Source organism: Triticum aestivum, chromosome 2B (assembly GCF_018294505.1).
Source record: "Triticum aestivum cultivar Chinese Spring chromosome 2B, IWGSC CS RefSeq v2.1, whole genome shotgun sequence".
Classification (NCBI taxonomy): Eukaryota; Viridiplantae; Streptophyta; class Magnoliopsida; order Poales; family Poaceae; genus Triticum; species Triticum aestivum.
In genome coordinates this window covers 767,599,603-767,614,573 of record NC_057798.1, presented here as the reverse complement: position 1 = coordinate 767,614,573, position 14,971 = coordinate 767,599,603, and the positions used below count along the sequence as shown (strand labels likewise).

The window sequence follows — 14,971 nt, the reverse complement described above, 5'->3', positions numbered from 1 at the left end:
CACATCCTCAAGCAAAGAAAATTATGTATCTTCTTGTGTCACTCTTGAGACAATGAAATAGGTGATTTCCAAACAAGCTAAGGCTCAATAAATGGAGACATAGCATGCCAATGGGCCAAGGTATGTCAAACCATACCCTCCATATGGTGGTTTGACTGATTTTCCAATCGAATGTTAACATATAGCTCATATAGTTGTCGCGTACCAATATTCAACACGTAGCAAAGCTATATTCTTTCGACAATTGTTCAAATTTCATAAGAACTAATTGTGTCCTTGGTACAATAAAGTTACAACCATGTTCGATCAAGACTAAAAAAATGCAATATGTCCTTCTTGGATATTTTGCAACACAAAAAAAATTGCATGTTTACTCAAATCAGCATATATAAAGGAAAGTTGAACAAAATTGCTTTTCAAGTTATTATTAGGTGAAGAGCTCTAAGCCTCAGTGTGACAATTCATAGAGGTCGGCACAATATGGATGTCTATGGATAGTCTTCTACCAAGTGTGGCCTGGCACTTACAAGGGGTGCGACCAATCACTTTTGAGGACTTGGTCCTGAAAGCCACCGATATAGGAAACCATGAAGAAAACTTGCTCATCGAAATCATTCCATTGAATGACCCATGACTACAAACAGTCAGATTTACAACAAAAATGAACAAAAAAATACTCCAACATAAATTATTGGCACCATGCAAACACATCGACAGAAAATACTTCGATGTTACCCAAAGCATGATTCGCTGGCAGCATGACTACAAAAGCATGATATGTGTATCCTTCATATGGAAAATATAAGCTCCCAGGATATATGAGTATAAACTAGTAGCCATATACGAAGAGAAAGAGATATAATGCTCCAATGCTATATGAGCCTAAACTATAAGCGTCGTGTGAAACTTTGAACACACATAAAAATGCTCAATGCTATATGAGCCTAACTATAAGCATGTTTCGAAAATGTTAAATTTGATCCAATCTTCATGAGTTTAAACTCCCAATGTTAAGTCGTGTGCTTCGAAAAGAAAGAGTTTCGAGCCTAAATTGAAATAAAAAATGCACTGTGTAGATAAAAAACTGCAAATTCAGTTATAGCTGGGATGCATCTGAATAGAAAATCAGATGCTGAAAAAGAATACTAAAACAAATCATGAGCCACATACGGAAATATTGTAAGCACAAAATAGATTGTCAAGTTTCGAGCTCTGGGTCCAAGTCAAAAAAATCTCTTCGGACCCAGACCTCGAGGGGCATCTGTTGACATGGATTTTGACCAAGATAAAATAAAATGCATAAACCACATAAAATATAAATGCAAAAAGACAACAATCGTTTTATGATGAAAGGGATAATTTAAAAATAATCGATCGTTCAAAGCAAGGGCTGATGAAAACTATATATATTGTTGATTTTACGGACATTGAAAAGAGCCAATAGTTATAAAATATGATGAAACAAATAAATGCTCGTCAGGTTATGTCCTAAAGAAAATACACAGGACACATGGCTCACCTACATATCACCGGCGGCGGAATTCTATTTTCACATGAATTTAAATTGTCATAGACAGTGTTGATATTGCTAAAATACAAAATCACGAAGTAAAAGTGGACATTATTCCAGCACTGTTAATGAAATGTCACACGCCCCATATGAAAGGAAAATATCCCACGTGACAACATATTAAAAAAATGTGTCAGACTGTTACTGAAATATTCGCGTATAATTTTAATTGAAAGAATATCTTCTCATGTATCTGTCTAGTGTGACATTAAGAAAATTAGCCTTAAAGTTAATTAGGCCTAGCCCACATTAAAAAAGGGTACATACATGTACATGCGCAGCCCCATCCATCAACGTTGCACGCATACAAGTGAATTGGTTTTTGCCCAAACTCCACACGTTGACTAGAACTTGGCTTAAGCCCACACCGATTAATTAGAAGTGGGCAGGCAATTAGCAATTAAAAATAGAGAAAAGGGAAAGAAGCCAACCCCTTCTCCCACGATCCCACGATTGGTCGCATACAGCGGAGCGTGGGCTGCACTCCTCTGCGTCCTATAAATACAAGGCCCTGGCTGCTCTCAGGGGGTGGGGGATTCATTTTTGCTGCATTGTTCTTTGGTCTTCTTCCTCCTCTAGTAGCAATATTCTACTACACACCATAAATCATATAAAAGCACATAGAGAAAGAAGAGGCAGACGTGGTGCTTGCTGCAAGGTTGAAGGTGAGATTCATGGCTCTTCCCTAGCCCCTGATTTGGCCATTGTGGTACAGATCAGGGAGCTTTTTTCTTCCTCCTCTCTCAAAGCTCTAGCCCTTGGTTCGGCCATCGTGGTACAAATCAAGGAGTATGTTTCATCTCTCCAAAATTCTCATCCTTAGTCCGGCCATCACGGTATAGACTAAGGTGCATGTTTAATCCATCTCAATTTTTTCCTTGGTTCGGCCATCGTGGTACAAATCAAGGAGCATATGTTTCATCTCTCCAAAATTCTCATCCTTAATCCGGCCATTGCGGTACAGACTAAGGTGTATGTTTAATCCATCTCAAATTTTTGTCCTTGGTTCAGCCATCGCGGTACAAACCACCAAAATTCTCGTCCTTAGTCCGGACATCACGGTACAGACTAAGGTGCATGTTTAATCCATCTCAATTTTTTTCCTTGGTTCGGCCATCGTGGTACAAATCAAGGAGCATGTTTCATCTCTCCAAAATTCTCATCCTTAATCCGGCCATCGCGGTACAGACTAAGGTGTATGTTTAATCCATCTCAAATTTTTGTCCTTGGTTCGGCCATCGCGGTACAAACCAAGGGACATGTTATATACACCCCAAATTGTTGCCTTTGGTTCGGCCATCATGGTACGAGTCAAGGAGCATGCATGATTCTTGCAAACACGGTTCCTTTAAATGTTCCGTGCGCTTCGTCCTATTGATCTCCGTCTTGGTTCGGTCCCTTTAGCGATACAAACCAAGATGAACGCATCGTTCCTTGGTTTGGTCTCTATACGTGGATACAAACCAAAAGAGTGTCATAAGTGCGAAAACCTCATAAAAATTGCACTAATTTGGTCATCATAAAAAATGGTTATGACTAAGTTGGAATGAAATTACGAACGCGCTAAACCAAACTCATGATAAACTCTTGTTTGGTTGCGCTACGGGCATTATGTGTCATGCTAGTTGCAATACAAACAAGAGCATAAACATATATTCCCTCACTTGGTTACGCTGCACGCGGGCATTATCTTAATGCCACGTGGTGTTAGTAGTAATACGAGTAGGGCAAAACTTAATTAAAAAATATGTTCATGTTACACACCCAAAAACCAAAATCATGCAAGATGGATTATAAAACATGTTGCATCATAAAAATCAATCTTACTTGGTTACACTACACGTGGGCATTATCTTAATGCTACGTGGTGCTAGTAGTAATACAAGTGATAGAAAATTAAACAAAACATTTGGGCCACATATTTTGGCCAAAGTCAAATAAAATATGCCATGAAATGCTCCAATGCTATAAGAGCCTAAATTATTAGCATCGTCATAAATGGATACCACAAACTCATTTTACTTGGGTTATGCTACACATGAGCGCCAATGAAATGACGATATGTAGAGTTAGTGCTAATACCATGTAAGGTACAAACATAAACAAAAATGATAGATGTCATATGACTCATGCAACACCATAATTGCTCCACAAACCTTTGCTTGGTTACGCTGCACGCGGGCATTATATTAGTGCCACACAGTGTTAGTAGTAATACAGGTAAAGCAAAACTTAATAAAAAATAAGTTCACTCCACATTCACATATGCATACAAAATTCATGCAAAATACATGATAACACATATTTCATGTAGCCCACATAGGCTTTAAACAAATAAAGAATATCATAAACAAACTCCATTCGGGTCAAGCTATACGTGTGTGTCATATCATTGCACTGCGTGCTTAGTTTTGATACCGTATGAAGTCAAAGTCAACAAAATATGGCACATATCATATGCACCATAAAAAGCATCAAAATTGTGTCAGAAAGCTTCAGTCCATTACGCTACACACGAGCACCATATCAGTGTCGCACGGTGATAGTAGTAATGTGATGATGCAAAACTTATTAAAATTGGCATGTCACATATATCCATGTCACCAAAACCAAAGATGTTATATAAAATTCCCAAAGAAAAATATATACATATCCTATATGCCAAACGTAGGATAAAACTATGCCTAGCCAAAATCAACCTGCATTCGGCATATAAATGAGGTTGAACACACACAAATTGTTGCATGCTAGGAAAATATATTCTCAAACATCACACATAAAATCATAGAGGAGTACTTGCATGGAACCAAACTTCAAGCTCACCAAGAAGGAGTTCGTCGTCGACCACGAGGAGGATTTCTCTTGTAGTATGTTGTAATAGGAATGTGATGCAATCCTATGTAATAGATATGTTGGAATTCTTAATCAGGGGTTTTCTCTTCGGAGATGTAATTAACAGAATTTTTATGTAAATGTAAGAGTTCTGGAAATAATGTACCTGCAATGTTTGATTCTATTTTATTTTATGCATTTAAATTTCACTCTGTATCAATGACGTGGACGCGTGTCTCACGCCCGCCATTTTCCCGTCATCACACCGGTGGCTGGCAATTTTTCCGGCGGACGAGCGCGAGTTGTGGACCCTTTTCTGCCTACTGAGACGGCTGATGTGGGGCAACTCCCCGGTCAGCCTGCCCATCCTGGCACGCTGCGGCCTGCCACGGACAAAGCTGAAGTGGCTTGCTCAGGAGCTGCAGCCGTTTGCTCAGGTCCTGCAAATTTCCACTTTCATGAAAGCCCGACTGCTGTGGATCTGCAACGGGTGTCAGCTGGCGAAAAGAAGGGGACAGTTGGTGGCATGTGCCCCAGTCTGATGGATATGGATGTGGATGCATATGGCTCTGAGCGGACCCCGCCGCTGGTTCCTGTTGAAGAAACGCCTCAGCTACCATGCGTCAATGCGACCCCTAGGCCTCTTCTCTTGCCCTCTGGCCTCTCAGAAGTGGGGCAATGCTCGGGCACCAAGGTGGATATGGAGCAGCATGCCTTGCCGATCCATGCTGCTGACGATGCCACGCTGGTAGTCCAGGTGCACATGGAGTCGCCGCCTACTGTGGGCTCAATCCTGGGGCTCCACTGGCTCCCCTCGGCTGGGCCTATCCTTGGGCTGGCCTCAGCCACCCTGCCCCTGGCCTCGGTGCAGGTGGATTATGGGCCTTTGGCTGGGTCTGCAGCCCCGTCCAACGAGAGCGAGCTGCAAGGAAAATCCGGGCCTTCGATTCCGAGTGGCGAAATCGAGGGCAGCCCATTTGCTGCCAGGCCCGGCCTGCTCGACATCCTGGGTTGCATCGGCTCGGGGGGATCGGAGAAATTGGCCTCCTTCACCGCCTTTCTTTTGTCCCCCTCTGCCGCCCCCCTGCTCCAGTCCCCTCCAACCCCGGCGCCGCCACGGTCGCCCTCACCGCCTGCCATGGACAGACCCTCCCCCACCATCCGCCACAGCGGGAGGCTGGCCGCAAAGCCCGCGGCTGGGATGGCAATGATGGACAAGGTCAAGCTGGTGCTCATGAAGAAGAACGGCCTCGCCCCTGAAGATCTGGAGTCGAAGGACGAGGGCCTCAAGAAATACGCGGAGATGTACAAGAAGACGCTCACCCCCTTGTTCATGGGGGCGGTGACGGCCATGCCGGAAGCCTCGGCTCCGACCCACAAGGGAGGCCTGGGGAGCCTAGCGGTGGCCTGATTGTTTGCCGTTAGTGTCGTAGTTTTCCTCCAGTGTCTCCCAGTTCCCAAATGTCAGCTATTTTCTCTTGGTTCGGCCTTCCGGTGGTTTTGGAGATTCCCCAATCTCCGTGTGTCACTTGCCTGGTTAGCTGGGTTTCCGTCATGTTCCCCCTCTGTTTGTGGTTGCCTTGGTCACCGCGGTTGCTGTTGTCAGTCGGTCCGGACTGCTGTGTGTTGTTAGTTTGCTTATGGAGCCCATAATCCTGAACTGGAATGTAAGAGGCCTAAATAGTCCGGCCCGACGGCGGACGATTTTCAATCTGATCAAAGATGCTGCCTGCAATATTGTTTGTTTGCAAGAAACCAAATTGGCTATGGTGGATAAGTCTGTGGTTGCTGAGTGCTTGGGTTCAAATTTCTCGGACAGTTTTATTGCCAAGGAGGCTGTTGGTACCCGTGGTGGAATTATCATTGCCGTCGTGCATGGTTTCTCTATCTCTTTGGATCAGGCGGCCTCGGGAACTAATTTCCTCTCTGGCACAATGGTCGACCTCTCCACGACCTCCTCCTGGTCCCTGACTGGTCTATGGCCCTCAGCTTGATGCCGAGAAGATTCTTTTAATGGAGGAATTGAAGGCCTGCATGCCACTGGTGGCCTCGGAATGGTTGCTACTTGGTGATTTCAACATGATTTACCAAGTTTCCGACAAGAGCAATGACAATATTAATCTCCAGACAATGGGGCGCTTCAGAAAACTTATAGACGACCTCAAGCTCAGGGAGTTTGTTCTTTCTGGCAGGCTTTTCACTTGGTCAAATGAAAGGGAAAATACGGTTCACACCAAAATTGACAGGGTATTCTGCTCCAAGGATTGGGAGCTCCGTTACCCCCACTGCCACTTGACCCCCATATCGACTAGCATCTCTGATCACTGCCCAATGATCTTAAAGAATCTCGAGAGGAAGCATTTCCGTGGGTTCAGATTTGAGGCCACCTGGTTGCATTTCCAAGGTTTTCATCAAGTGGTTGCCAATGCCTGGACCAAACAGATTCATTCCAACAACCCCATCAAGCGTCTGCACATTAAGCTTTCCAGGGTGGCAAAAGCCCTGAAGTGTTGGGCAAAGCAGGGGCGTCTCAATCACAGATTTAATGAGCTTTTGGCAAACGAATTGATCTTTCAACTGGACCTTGCACAAGAAGAAAGACAACTCTCCCCTGATGAGAGAAGCTTCAGAGTCTCTCTAAAGAACAAGCTTCTAGGCTATGCGGCTCTTGACAGGATTAGGTGGAGACAAAGATCCAGGTTCACGAAGATCAAATATGGGGATGCCAACACCAATTTTTTTCATCTTCACGCCAATGGGAGAAGGAGGAGAAATTTCATCTCGTCTCTCACTAATAACTTGGGAGAGGCTGTAACAGAGCACTCTTCTAAGGAGAATCTGCTCTTTGATTATTTCGACGGGATACTGGGCTCCTCTCCCCCCCGATCCGTCACTTTCAACTGGAATGCTTTGGGTCTGCCCTCCAGGGATCTCTCTCATATGGATGCGCCGGCCTCGATGGAAGAATTAAGATCGGCAGTAAGTGAGCTACACAGCGAGAAAGCGCTTGGCCCGGATGGTTTTATTGGTGGCTTCTATTTGGCTTGCTGGGACACAGTGAAACACGATTTGCTGGCAGCTATTAACCAAATGTTACTGCTCAGAGGCGATTGCTGGTCCTTGCTAAATAGTGCTCACATTGCCCTAATCCCAAAGTCCTATGCTGCTGCCTCTCCCAAGGACTTCCGGCCTATCAGCTTGATGCACAATTTTGCCAAGATTCTGGGAAAGCTTCTCGCCTCACGTTTAGCGGTGGACCTTCCACATCTGATCTCTGCCTCACAGAGTGCTTTCATTAAGAGAAGATCGATCCATGATAACTTCCTGTTTGTCCGGAACTCAATAAAGAATGCCCACATGACAAAGAAGACACTATTGTTCCTGAAGCTCGACTTTGCAAAAGCTTTCGACTCTGTTCACTGGAACTACCTCTTTGAGGTTCAGAGGGCTTTTGGATTCACCTCCAGGTGGTGTGACCTCATGGCCATTATTTTGGGTTCCTCTTCCTCCAGGATCTTGCTCAATGGTCTGCCAAGAAAAAAGATAGTTCGTAAGAAAGGACTGCGCCAGGGCGACCCGCTTGCACCCATGCTTTTTATTCTCGCCCTTGAGCCGCTTCAGAGGCTGTTTGCGTTGGCCACAGATCAAGGCCTCCTCTCTAATGTGTTCCATCAGGCTGCTAGGATGAGCACCAGCCTCTATGCTGATGATGCCGCCCTCTTCCTCAACCCTGTCGCGAGCGAGATGCAAGCTGTTGTGGGTCTCCTAAACCTTTTTGGGCAGGTCACTGGATTAAGGGTGAACTTGGACAAATGGGTTGCCTTTCCGATCAGGTGTGACAACCTTCCTATCCAGGAAATCTTGGCCCCTTTTGGTGGGACTCTTGGCTCCTTCCCGTGCAAATACCTAGGCCTGCCTCTTACCTTTAAAGGCCTGAGAAGAATTGATTGGCAACCGCTCTTGGATAGATTTGGCTCCAGACTAAAACCATGGAAAGGCAAGCTCATGTCTAGGATGGGGAGACTAGAGTTGGTCAACGCCGTCCTAACCGCCCTCACTACATACCTTCTCACCATTTTTCCCCCTCCCAAATGGTTGCTCAAGAAAATAGACAGGATCCGCAGGAGCTTTCTGTGGTGCGGGGAGGAGGAGGCCTCTGGGAGCAAGTGCCTTGTCAACTGGACAAAAGTCTGCTCCCCTAAGGCTTACGGTGGTTTGGGGATCAAAGATCTGGATAAGCACAGCAGAGCCATGCGGCTGCAATGGTTGTGGCACGAATGGGATGTGGATCCTCGTCCCTGGAAGGGGCTGCAAGTACCATGTGATGCGACCGATCGAAGCCTTTTTGCTGCCTGCACCAAGCTGGCCCTGGGCAATGGTGGAAAAATTTCGTTCTCGGAGGATAAATGGCTGCTGGACTGCTCGCTCAAGGTGTTTGCTCCGGGGCTGTTCAAGCTATCCTACCGAAAAAAGATTTGTGTGAGGGAGGGTCTCCAAAACAATAGCTGGGTGAGGGGGCTCCAGAGAATTTCAACGGAATTGCAACTTGACCTTCTCATCTCCATCTGGGAAAGAGTGCAATCTGTCACACTCACACAGCTCGAGGATAAGATAACCTGGACCTTAACTGCCAACTCTATCTACTCAGCCAGCTCTGCTTATGAAGCTCAATACCATGGCCGGATTTTGAACCCTCGTCTGCACAAGGTCTGGGATGCCAAAGCGGAGGGCAAGATAAAATTCTTCATTTGGCTAATTTTGCAAAACAGAGTATGGACAGCTGACCGCCTTGTTGTGCGAGGCTGGCCTCATGATGACCTTTGTTGCCTTTGTGATCAAGAGATGGAATCCATTAATCATCTACTGCTAAAGTGCCCTTTCGCCAAGGAAGTATGGTTTGCCTTCTCCTCCTCGCATCCTTCGACCACAACAACTGCCTTGGGCTCTACCTCTATCTCTGGATGGTGGAGGAAGATTTCTAGGTACAGCAAGAAAAAGGAAGAGACTGCAAACATCACAATGGCTATATACACGGTTTGGCATCTCTGGAAGGAGAGGAACAGCAGGATTTTTGAGGGAAAGAACGCTACTGTGAGCACTGTGGTCTCTCTTATCCGTGACGACCTGCTTTTTGTAGGTCCTTTCTTTTGCGAGTAGTCCCATGTAAGGTCTTCCCTGGTTTTTCTTTCTTACATCTGTAACTGGGCTTCCAGTGATTGTACAGTTTTTCCCCCTGACTTTAATGAAAAAAGGCAGAGCTCCTGCCGTTGGCTTGTCAAAAAGAAAAATTATAGTTTTTTTTTTGGTCAAGGTCACGACAATGATTCTTCCGCATGGCTAAATTATAGTTGCATGTGAGCTTTTTCTTCAAAGCCAAACTTTGTCAACATTAACCAAGTTTACAGAAAAAATATCAGCATTTACAATACCAAATCAATACCATTAGATTGGTCATGAAATATTTTCCATATGGCATATATTCGGATAGCTAACGAATGTGCAACCTCCCTTCCCTCCCTTTTGACCCTTTTCTGATGGATTTTCAGCATGCAAGAGAATGGGTTGGACATCAGAAGAGCGATCAGTTTCCAGCAAAGGCTGGGTGCGTGTGCCACTGAAGCACCAAGCCTGATGAGTCCTTCTTAACAAGCTGACAGTTCAGCTTCAGTTGCATTTGAGCGCCTAACAAGTTTATCAGTCAAAGACTCAATGTCAGCACACCAGTAATTTTAACCGGCTTGCATTGGAGCGCCACCTGCAGCTGGTTACTGAAATCCACTTGGCAGTCAATGGTAATCTGCTTCCTTTGATGTTCCAGGGCACTCAGGTCACCACATTGCAGACAAGCATAGCGGATGCTAGGCATCTAGCGTCCTACTAGCGTTGTCAGGCCCGCGCTGTTAACAGAGTCCTCCGTCGCTTCTTCTGCTTCATGTCTCCTTCCAATGAAATACAGAGGTTGCTTTGGAGTCGTGAGTGGCATGGCCTCGTTGTCCAGCATAGACACGACTAGCGACATTAGTGGCCTGGCACCCGGGCTGTCCTGAACACACAATAATGCTATGTGGATGCACAATGACACTTGACGCAGTGAACAACTCTTCAGAAGCACCGTGTCCATGAAATCCCCTGATTTTCCTTCTTCCAGTAAGTTCCAAGCCTGAAACATGGTGATGGGTAATAAGTTAGTATTTGTTTTTGCCATGTTGTACTTGAGTTGGTCAAACTCGAAACATTTGGTTTTGTAGCACTTACATAATCTATGAGGTTCGGGAAGTCTCTCATAAGATAGGGACGTGAGCTGATCTTCAACCCACTTACAATCTCCAGTAGCAAGACCCCATAGCTATATGTGTCGGACTTGACAGAGAAAATGCCTTCCATCGCATATTCAGGCGACATGTAACCGCTGTTTGAATCATTTCACAAGCAAGTGCACAAAATGTATTAGTTAAAGAACATAAATAATTATTTTAAGCATGGTTACTCTAGTGTAGGAGGTACTACTCACTATGTCCCAACAACATGTCTAGTATCTGCTTGTTGCTGGTTGTCACCAAAGATCCTTGCCATGCCAAAATCTGATATTTTGGGTCTCATCTCCACATCCAACAAGATGTTGCTTGCTTTGAGATCTCTGTGAATTATCGTCATTCTCGAATCATGGTGGAGGTACACAAGTCCTCTAGCTACCCCTTTGATTATGCTATACCTTGTTGGCCAATCAAGCATACATCTTTTAGCATCATCTGTATGCCAGCAACAAAGCATGTGAAGCCATGTTAGTCTTAAAATCAGGCATGCTCCTTTGCTCAACTAAAGAATTATTATACATGATTAGGACATACCAAATAGGAAGTAGTCTAAGCTTTTGTTGGGTAAGTATTCATAAATAAGAAGCTTCTCAGCTCCATGGATGCAGTAACCAAGAAGTCTAACTAAGTTTCTGTGCTGCAGTTTTGCAATAAGAACTGCTTCATTTCTAAAATGTTCCATTCCTTGATCAGAATACTTGGTAAGCCTTTTAACAGCAACTTCCTTGCCACCTTCCAGTGTGCCCTGCATGGTTGCATAACTCAGATTAATACTGAAAGAGTGCCTTTCACTACCATAATCGTCCAAGTGAAATGTTACCTTGTATACTATGCCAAAGCCTCCTTTTCCAAGCACATTGGAGTCAGAGAAACCATCCGTAGCAGTGATGATGTCATTGAAGTTAATCCACAGAAATTCTGAATTTTGATCATATAGTTCATAAGAATTGCCCAGTTGTTCTGACATGGCAAAATTCATGGGTGCCTTGGTTTGGTGCTTGCCTGCCAAGAATTAATATCAGTTATATTAATCACTAATGCATTAACATGGCATGCACTTGGAAACATAATTGAATCGTGCTCAACCTCTCGACTTGCATATCCAGACAAGACAAATGCACACAAGTACCAGTAGACTTGCCATGACTGGGAGTGCAATCTTCAGTGCACCAGTCTTCTTACTGACTGCAAAAGACAACAGATAGAAGACTTACTATACAAGGGTAGATTGAAGGGAAAGGGGAACAAAAGAGACAGAGAAAAAACATATATATCTTCAAAAAAAGCAAAAACATATGTAGATATATACTGCATATGATATATCTAGTGCAAAATTGCCCGTTGTCACCAAACACGCTAGCATATAGGCTCATGAGCACGTAAATATTTACAGCTGAAATGGTAAAATTCAGAAACACTGGTGAAGATGTTGCAACTTATAGGATTATAGAGAAGTAGAATCTGGAAACACGTCTGACTTTGATGCAAGGCAGGGAGAACAGACCAGGTATTAGTTTGACTGATAATATATGCACGAACAAAACATAATATTCTAAGTCCTATGATTTTGATCGAACGGTAAATTTCGTTATGCGACCTCACACTGTAACAGGACAGCACAAATGCGGAAGAAAGATCAACTGAACATAACTGTAACTACCGTGTGCTTTAATTGTACTAGCCACCTTAGTAAACTTAGTGGTATACATGTATTAGCCACATAAATAATCTTACGTTAGTAGGCAATCCATCACACAGTACAAGCAATAAGGTGGGCAATGAGCAAATACCAGATGAGCTGGGAATCCGGAGGTACAGAGTCTCCCCAAGACCATCACCACGCTTCTCTGTGTCAACAAGCTCCCCCATCCAAACTAAGCATCTCGACTGGTCTACAGTCATACCGAGATTACTCAGGTTAGCGTAAGCATATGCAGTGCATGAGCAGTTGCGGCTGCATTCTGCTGCGCATTTGTCAAAGCTTCTATTCCTGATGTACAAGAACTTGTCGGGCGTCTTCATGTTAAGCAAGGTAATGAAACTATCTCCTTGACCACAATTCAGCTCCTTCTTTCTCTGACATCCTAGGGAAAAGTCAAGACTAACAGGTTCAAATCCATCGAGGCACTTGCACGTCGCAACCGCCTGTGTGGCGTCACAATAGCCAAATGGGCCACATGAGGCATAGCGGTCACAGCTAGAACCAGGGCGCTCAAAGAAAACATCCCAAGATAATGAGCTGCTGTTCCACGCCAGGAATTTCACCATGCCCGTGTAGTGCAGCACCATGCGCATGCTTGCTGAGCCATCAGAGACAGTGTACGTCAAGTAGAACTCACCACCTCTGTTCACAATTGTTTGGGACATGATGGGACCTGACTTGCTCTGATACATGGCGAAGACTAATACACCGTCGAGCGCAGCCCTGCGCCAGTATGGCCTCGTCCTATTCCAAACGAGGATCTGGAGGCTGGAGTCACCACCCAAGGAGTAGTCACTCGTAGATGGGTCATCAGGGGCCCTCCAGGCAACGAGGTGCGTGGAGAGGTTGTTGTTGTTGCTCAGCTGTAAACTCATATTTGGGAGAATGGTGTCGGTTGGGTGATGGAAGCTCTGCCATATATCTGTGCCATTCGGCAACCTGATGACCAAGTTCCCAGAGTCCAGCAGTATGGCAGCAGCTCCGGGGGCTTCAGTGGTGATGTTGTTCCTGGTTGTCCAAAGAGTGCTTCCTTTGGAGTCTAACAAGACAAGATCAGAGCTGTTGGTCACGAGAAACTTACCAGGGGAGCTGCCAGTGATAGGGCTGTCGCGGTTTGCGACCCACACGTATGTTCGCTCGGGGATGTTGTGGTACCATATGCCAACATATGAGTTTGCAGTTGAGTTTCTTGGGGAGAAGAAGCCAAGAACAAAGATGCCACCATTTGAGATGAGCCTGTCGCCGATGGAGAGTGGCTTTGCTGGTGTTAGGCGATCCTCGGAGTTGCAAAAGCAAATCCATAACAGGAGGATAAAAACAGGGAGCGGAGTCATGCCCATTAGGCCTTCTGCATATGCTTGTGAAGAGGAAAGTAAGGAGATGCTTCAGACTGTTTGCTTGGACGGCTCAAATGTGCGAGGTAGGAGCTGAAGTACTGTCTCAGAGTTTTGGTATTCCTGATTGATGTGGCTTCTCACATTTGCACAGGTTTTGTATCCGGTTGGCCACACAAAAGTCCAGCCCTGATTGATAGGAAAGGCAGGTGTGTACACAAGACTGCGAGGTCTCCGTGGTGCATTGAAGATCAAGAAACTAGAAATATCTCACAGGCTACATCATCCGGGCTGTGTTGCCTGACTGAATCAAGCACAGAGAAACCCAGCGGTCACCTGTCCCGATTTGCAGCCGTCGCGGGGCGTCGGTCACTGTCGTCATGAAGAAAATCTGTGCCATGTGGATCCGTGGACTTGGACCTGCACGGCAACCAGTCAAATTTACTGCCAGAGATATTCAGATTTCACCATCCAGCACCCTTGCCGCTAAGCAAGGGTTCACAAGTACAGCCACAGTCAGTCAACAAGTAAGGGTTCACACTTCACAACCACAACAAAACTGAAATTGGTGAGCGCCGTCGGGGCGACAAGCAGGGGTTAACAGAAAGTATGCTAGGAAATTCTCGCAAAAAAAAGTGCGCCAAGAAATGAGGTGGAGCTCCGTCGGAGCAGCTCGCGGCGGCGCGCCGGGTTGTGGGTTGACTTGGCTTTCGACCTCAGGTCTCTGGTGCGGCGAATGCCGGCGATGTTGAACGCAGGCGCGAGGCGTGAAGATGGGGAGGAGGAGGAGACGCATATCAGTGGCGGTGGCATGACGGGCAGAAGAAGCCTCGGCAGCAGATGGGGAGCGCCGCCGGCAGCGAGGAAAGCGGCGGCGAGTTCGACTCTCTCCGCGTTTGCGTTCTCTCAGAGGCCTGTCCCATTTCTCATGTTTGTCACCGGGCCTAAAAGCTACATGGGCAGCATATCCTTCGTGGGCCTTCAGTAGAGAAACGGGCAGCATATAGGCTCTCTTGCATTTGCTACCCCTAAAAAAACATTTGCTGACATCTGTCGGGAGCAACTAATTAACGAGCGCTCCTTCGGGAGCCTCGCAACGATCAGCGCCACTTGGCGCCCCCATAGCTATTCGTCACGTGTCGCGCTTTGGCCGCTTCCTCCGGATTTTTTTTACGCACGCGTTTTCGGCTTTTCAAACGATTTTTTTCAGTTTTTTTGA

General features: G+C 45.5%; 1 protein-coding gene across 1 annotated transcript; it reads right to left on the bottom strand.

Moving 5' to 3' along the window:
* Window positions 1–9,800: 9,800 nt before the first annotated feature.
* On the bottom strand, window positions 9,801–13,707 carry LOC123047262 (G-type lectin S-receptor-like serine/threonine-protein kinase B120; the record flags this gene model as incomplete). The annotated part of the gene is given in 7 exon segments (XM_044470757.1): window positions 9,801–10,562; window positions 10,658–10,811; window positions 10,914–11,151; window positions 11,251–11,461; window positions 11,537–11,718; window positions 11,803–11,901; window positions 12,507–13,707. Coding segments are annotated over 7 exon segments (2,379 nt in total), but the record flags the coding sequence as incomplete, so codon positions are not given.
* Between the last annotated feature and the right edge of the window lie 1,264 nt (window positions 13,708–14,971).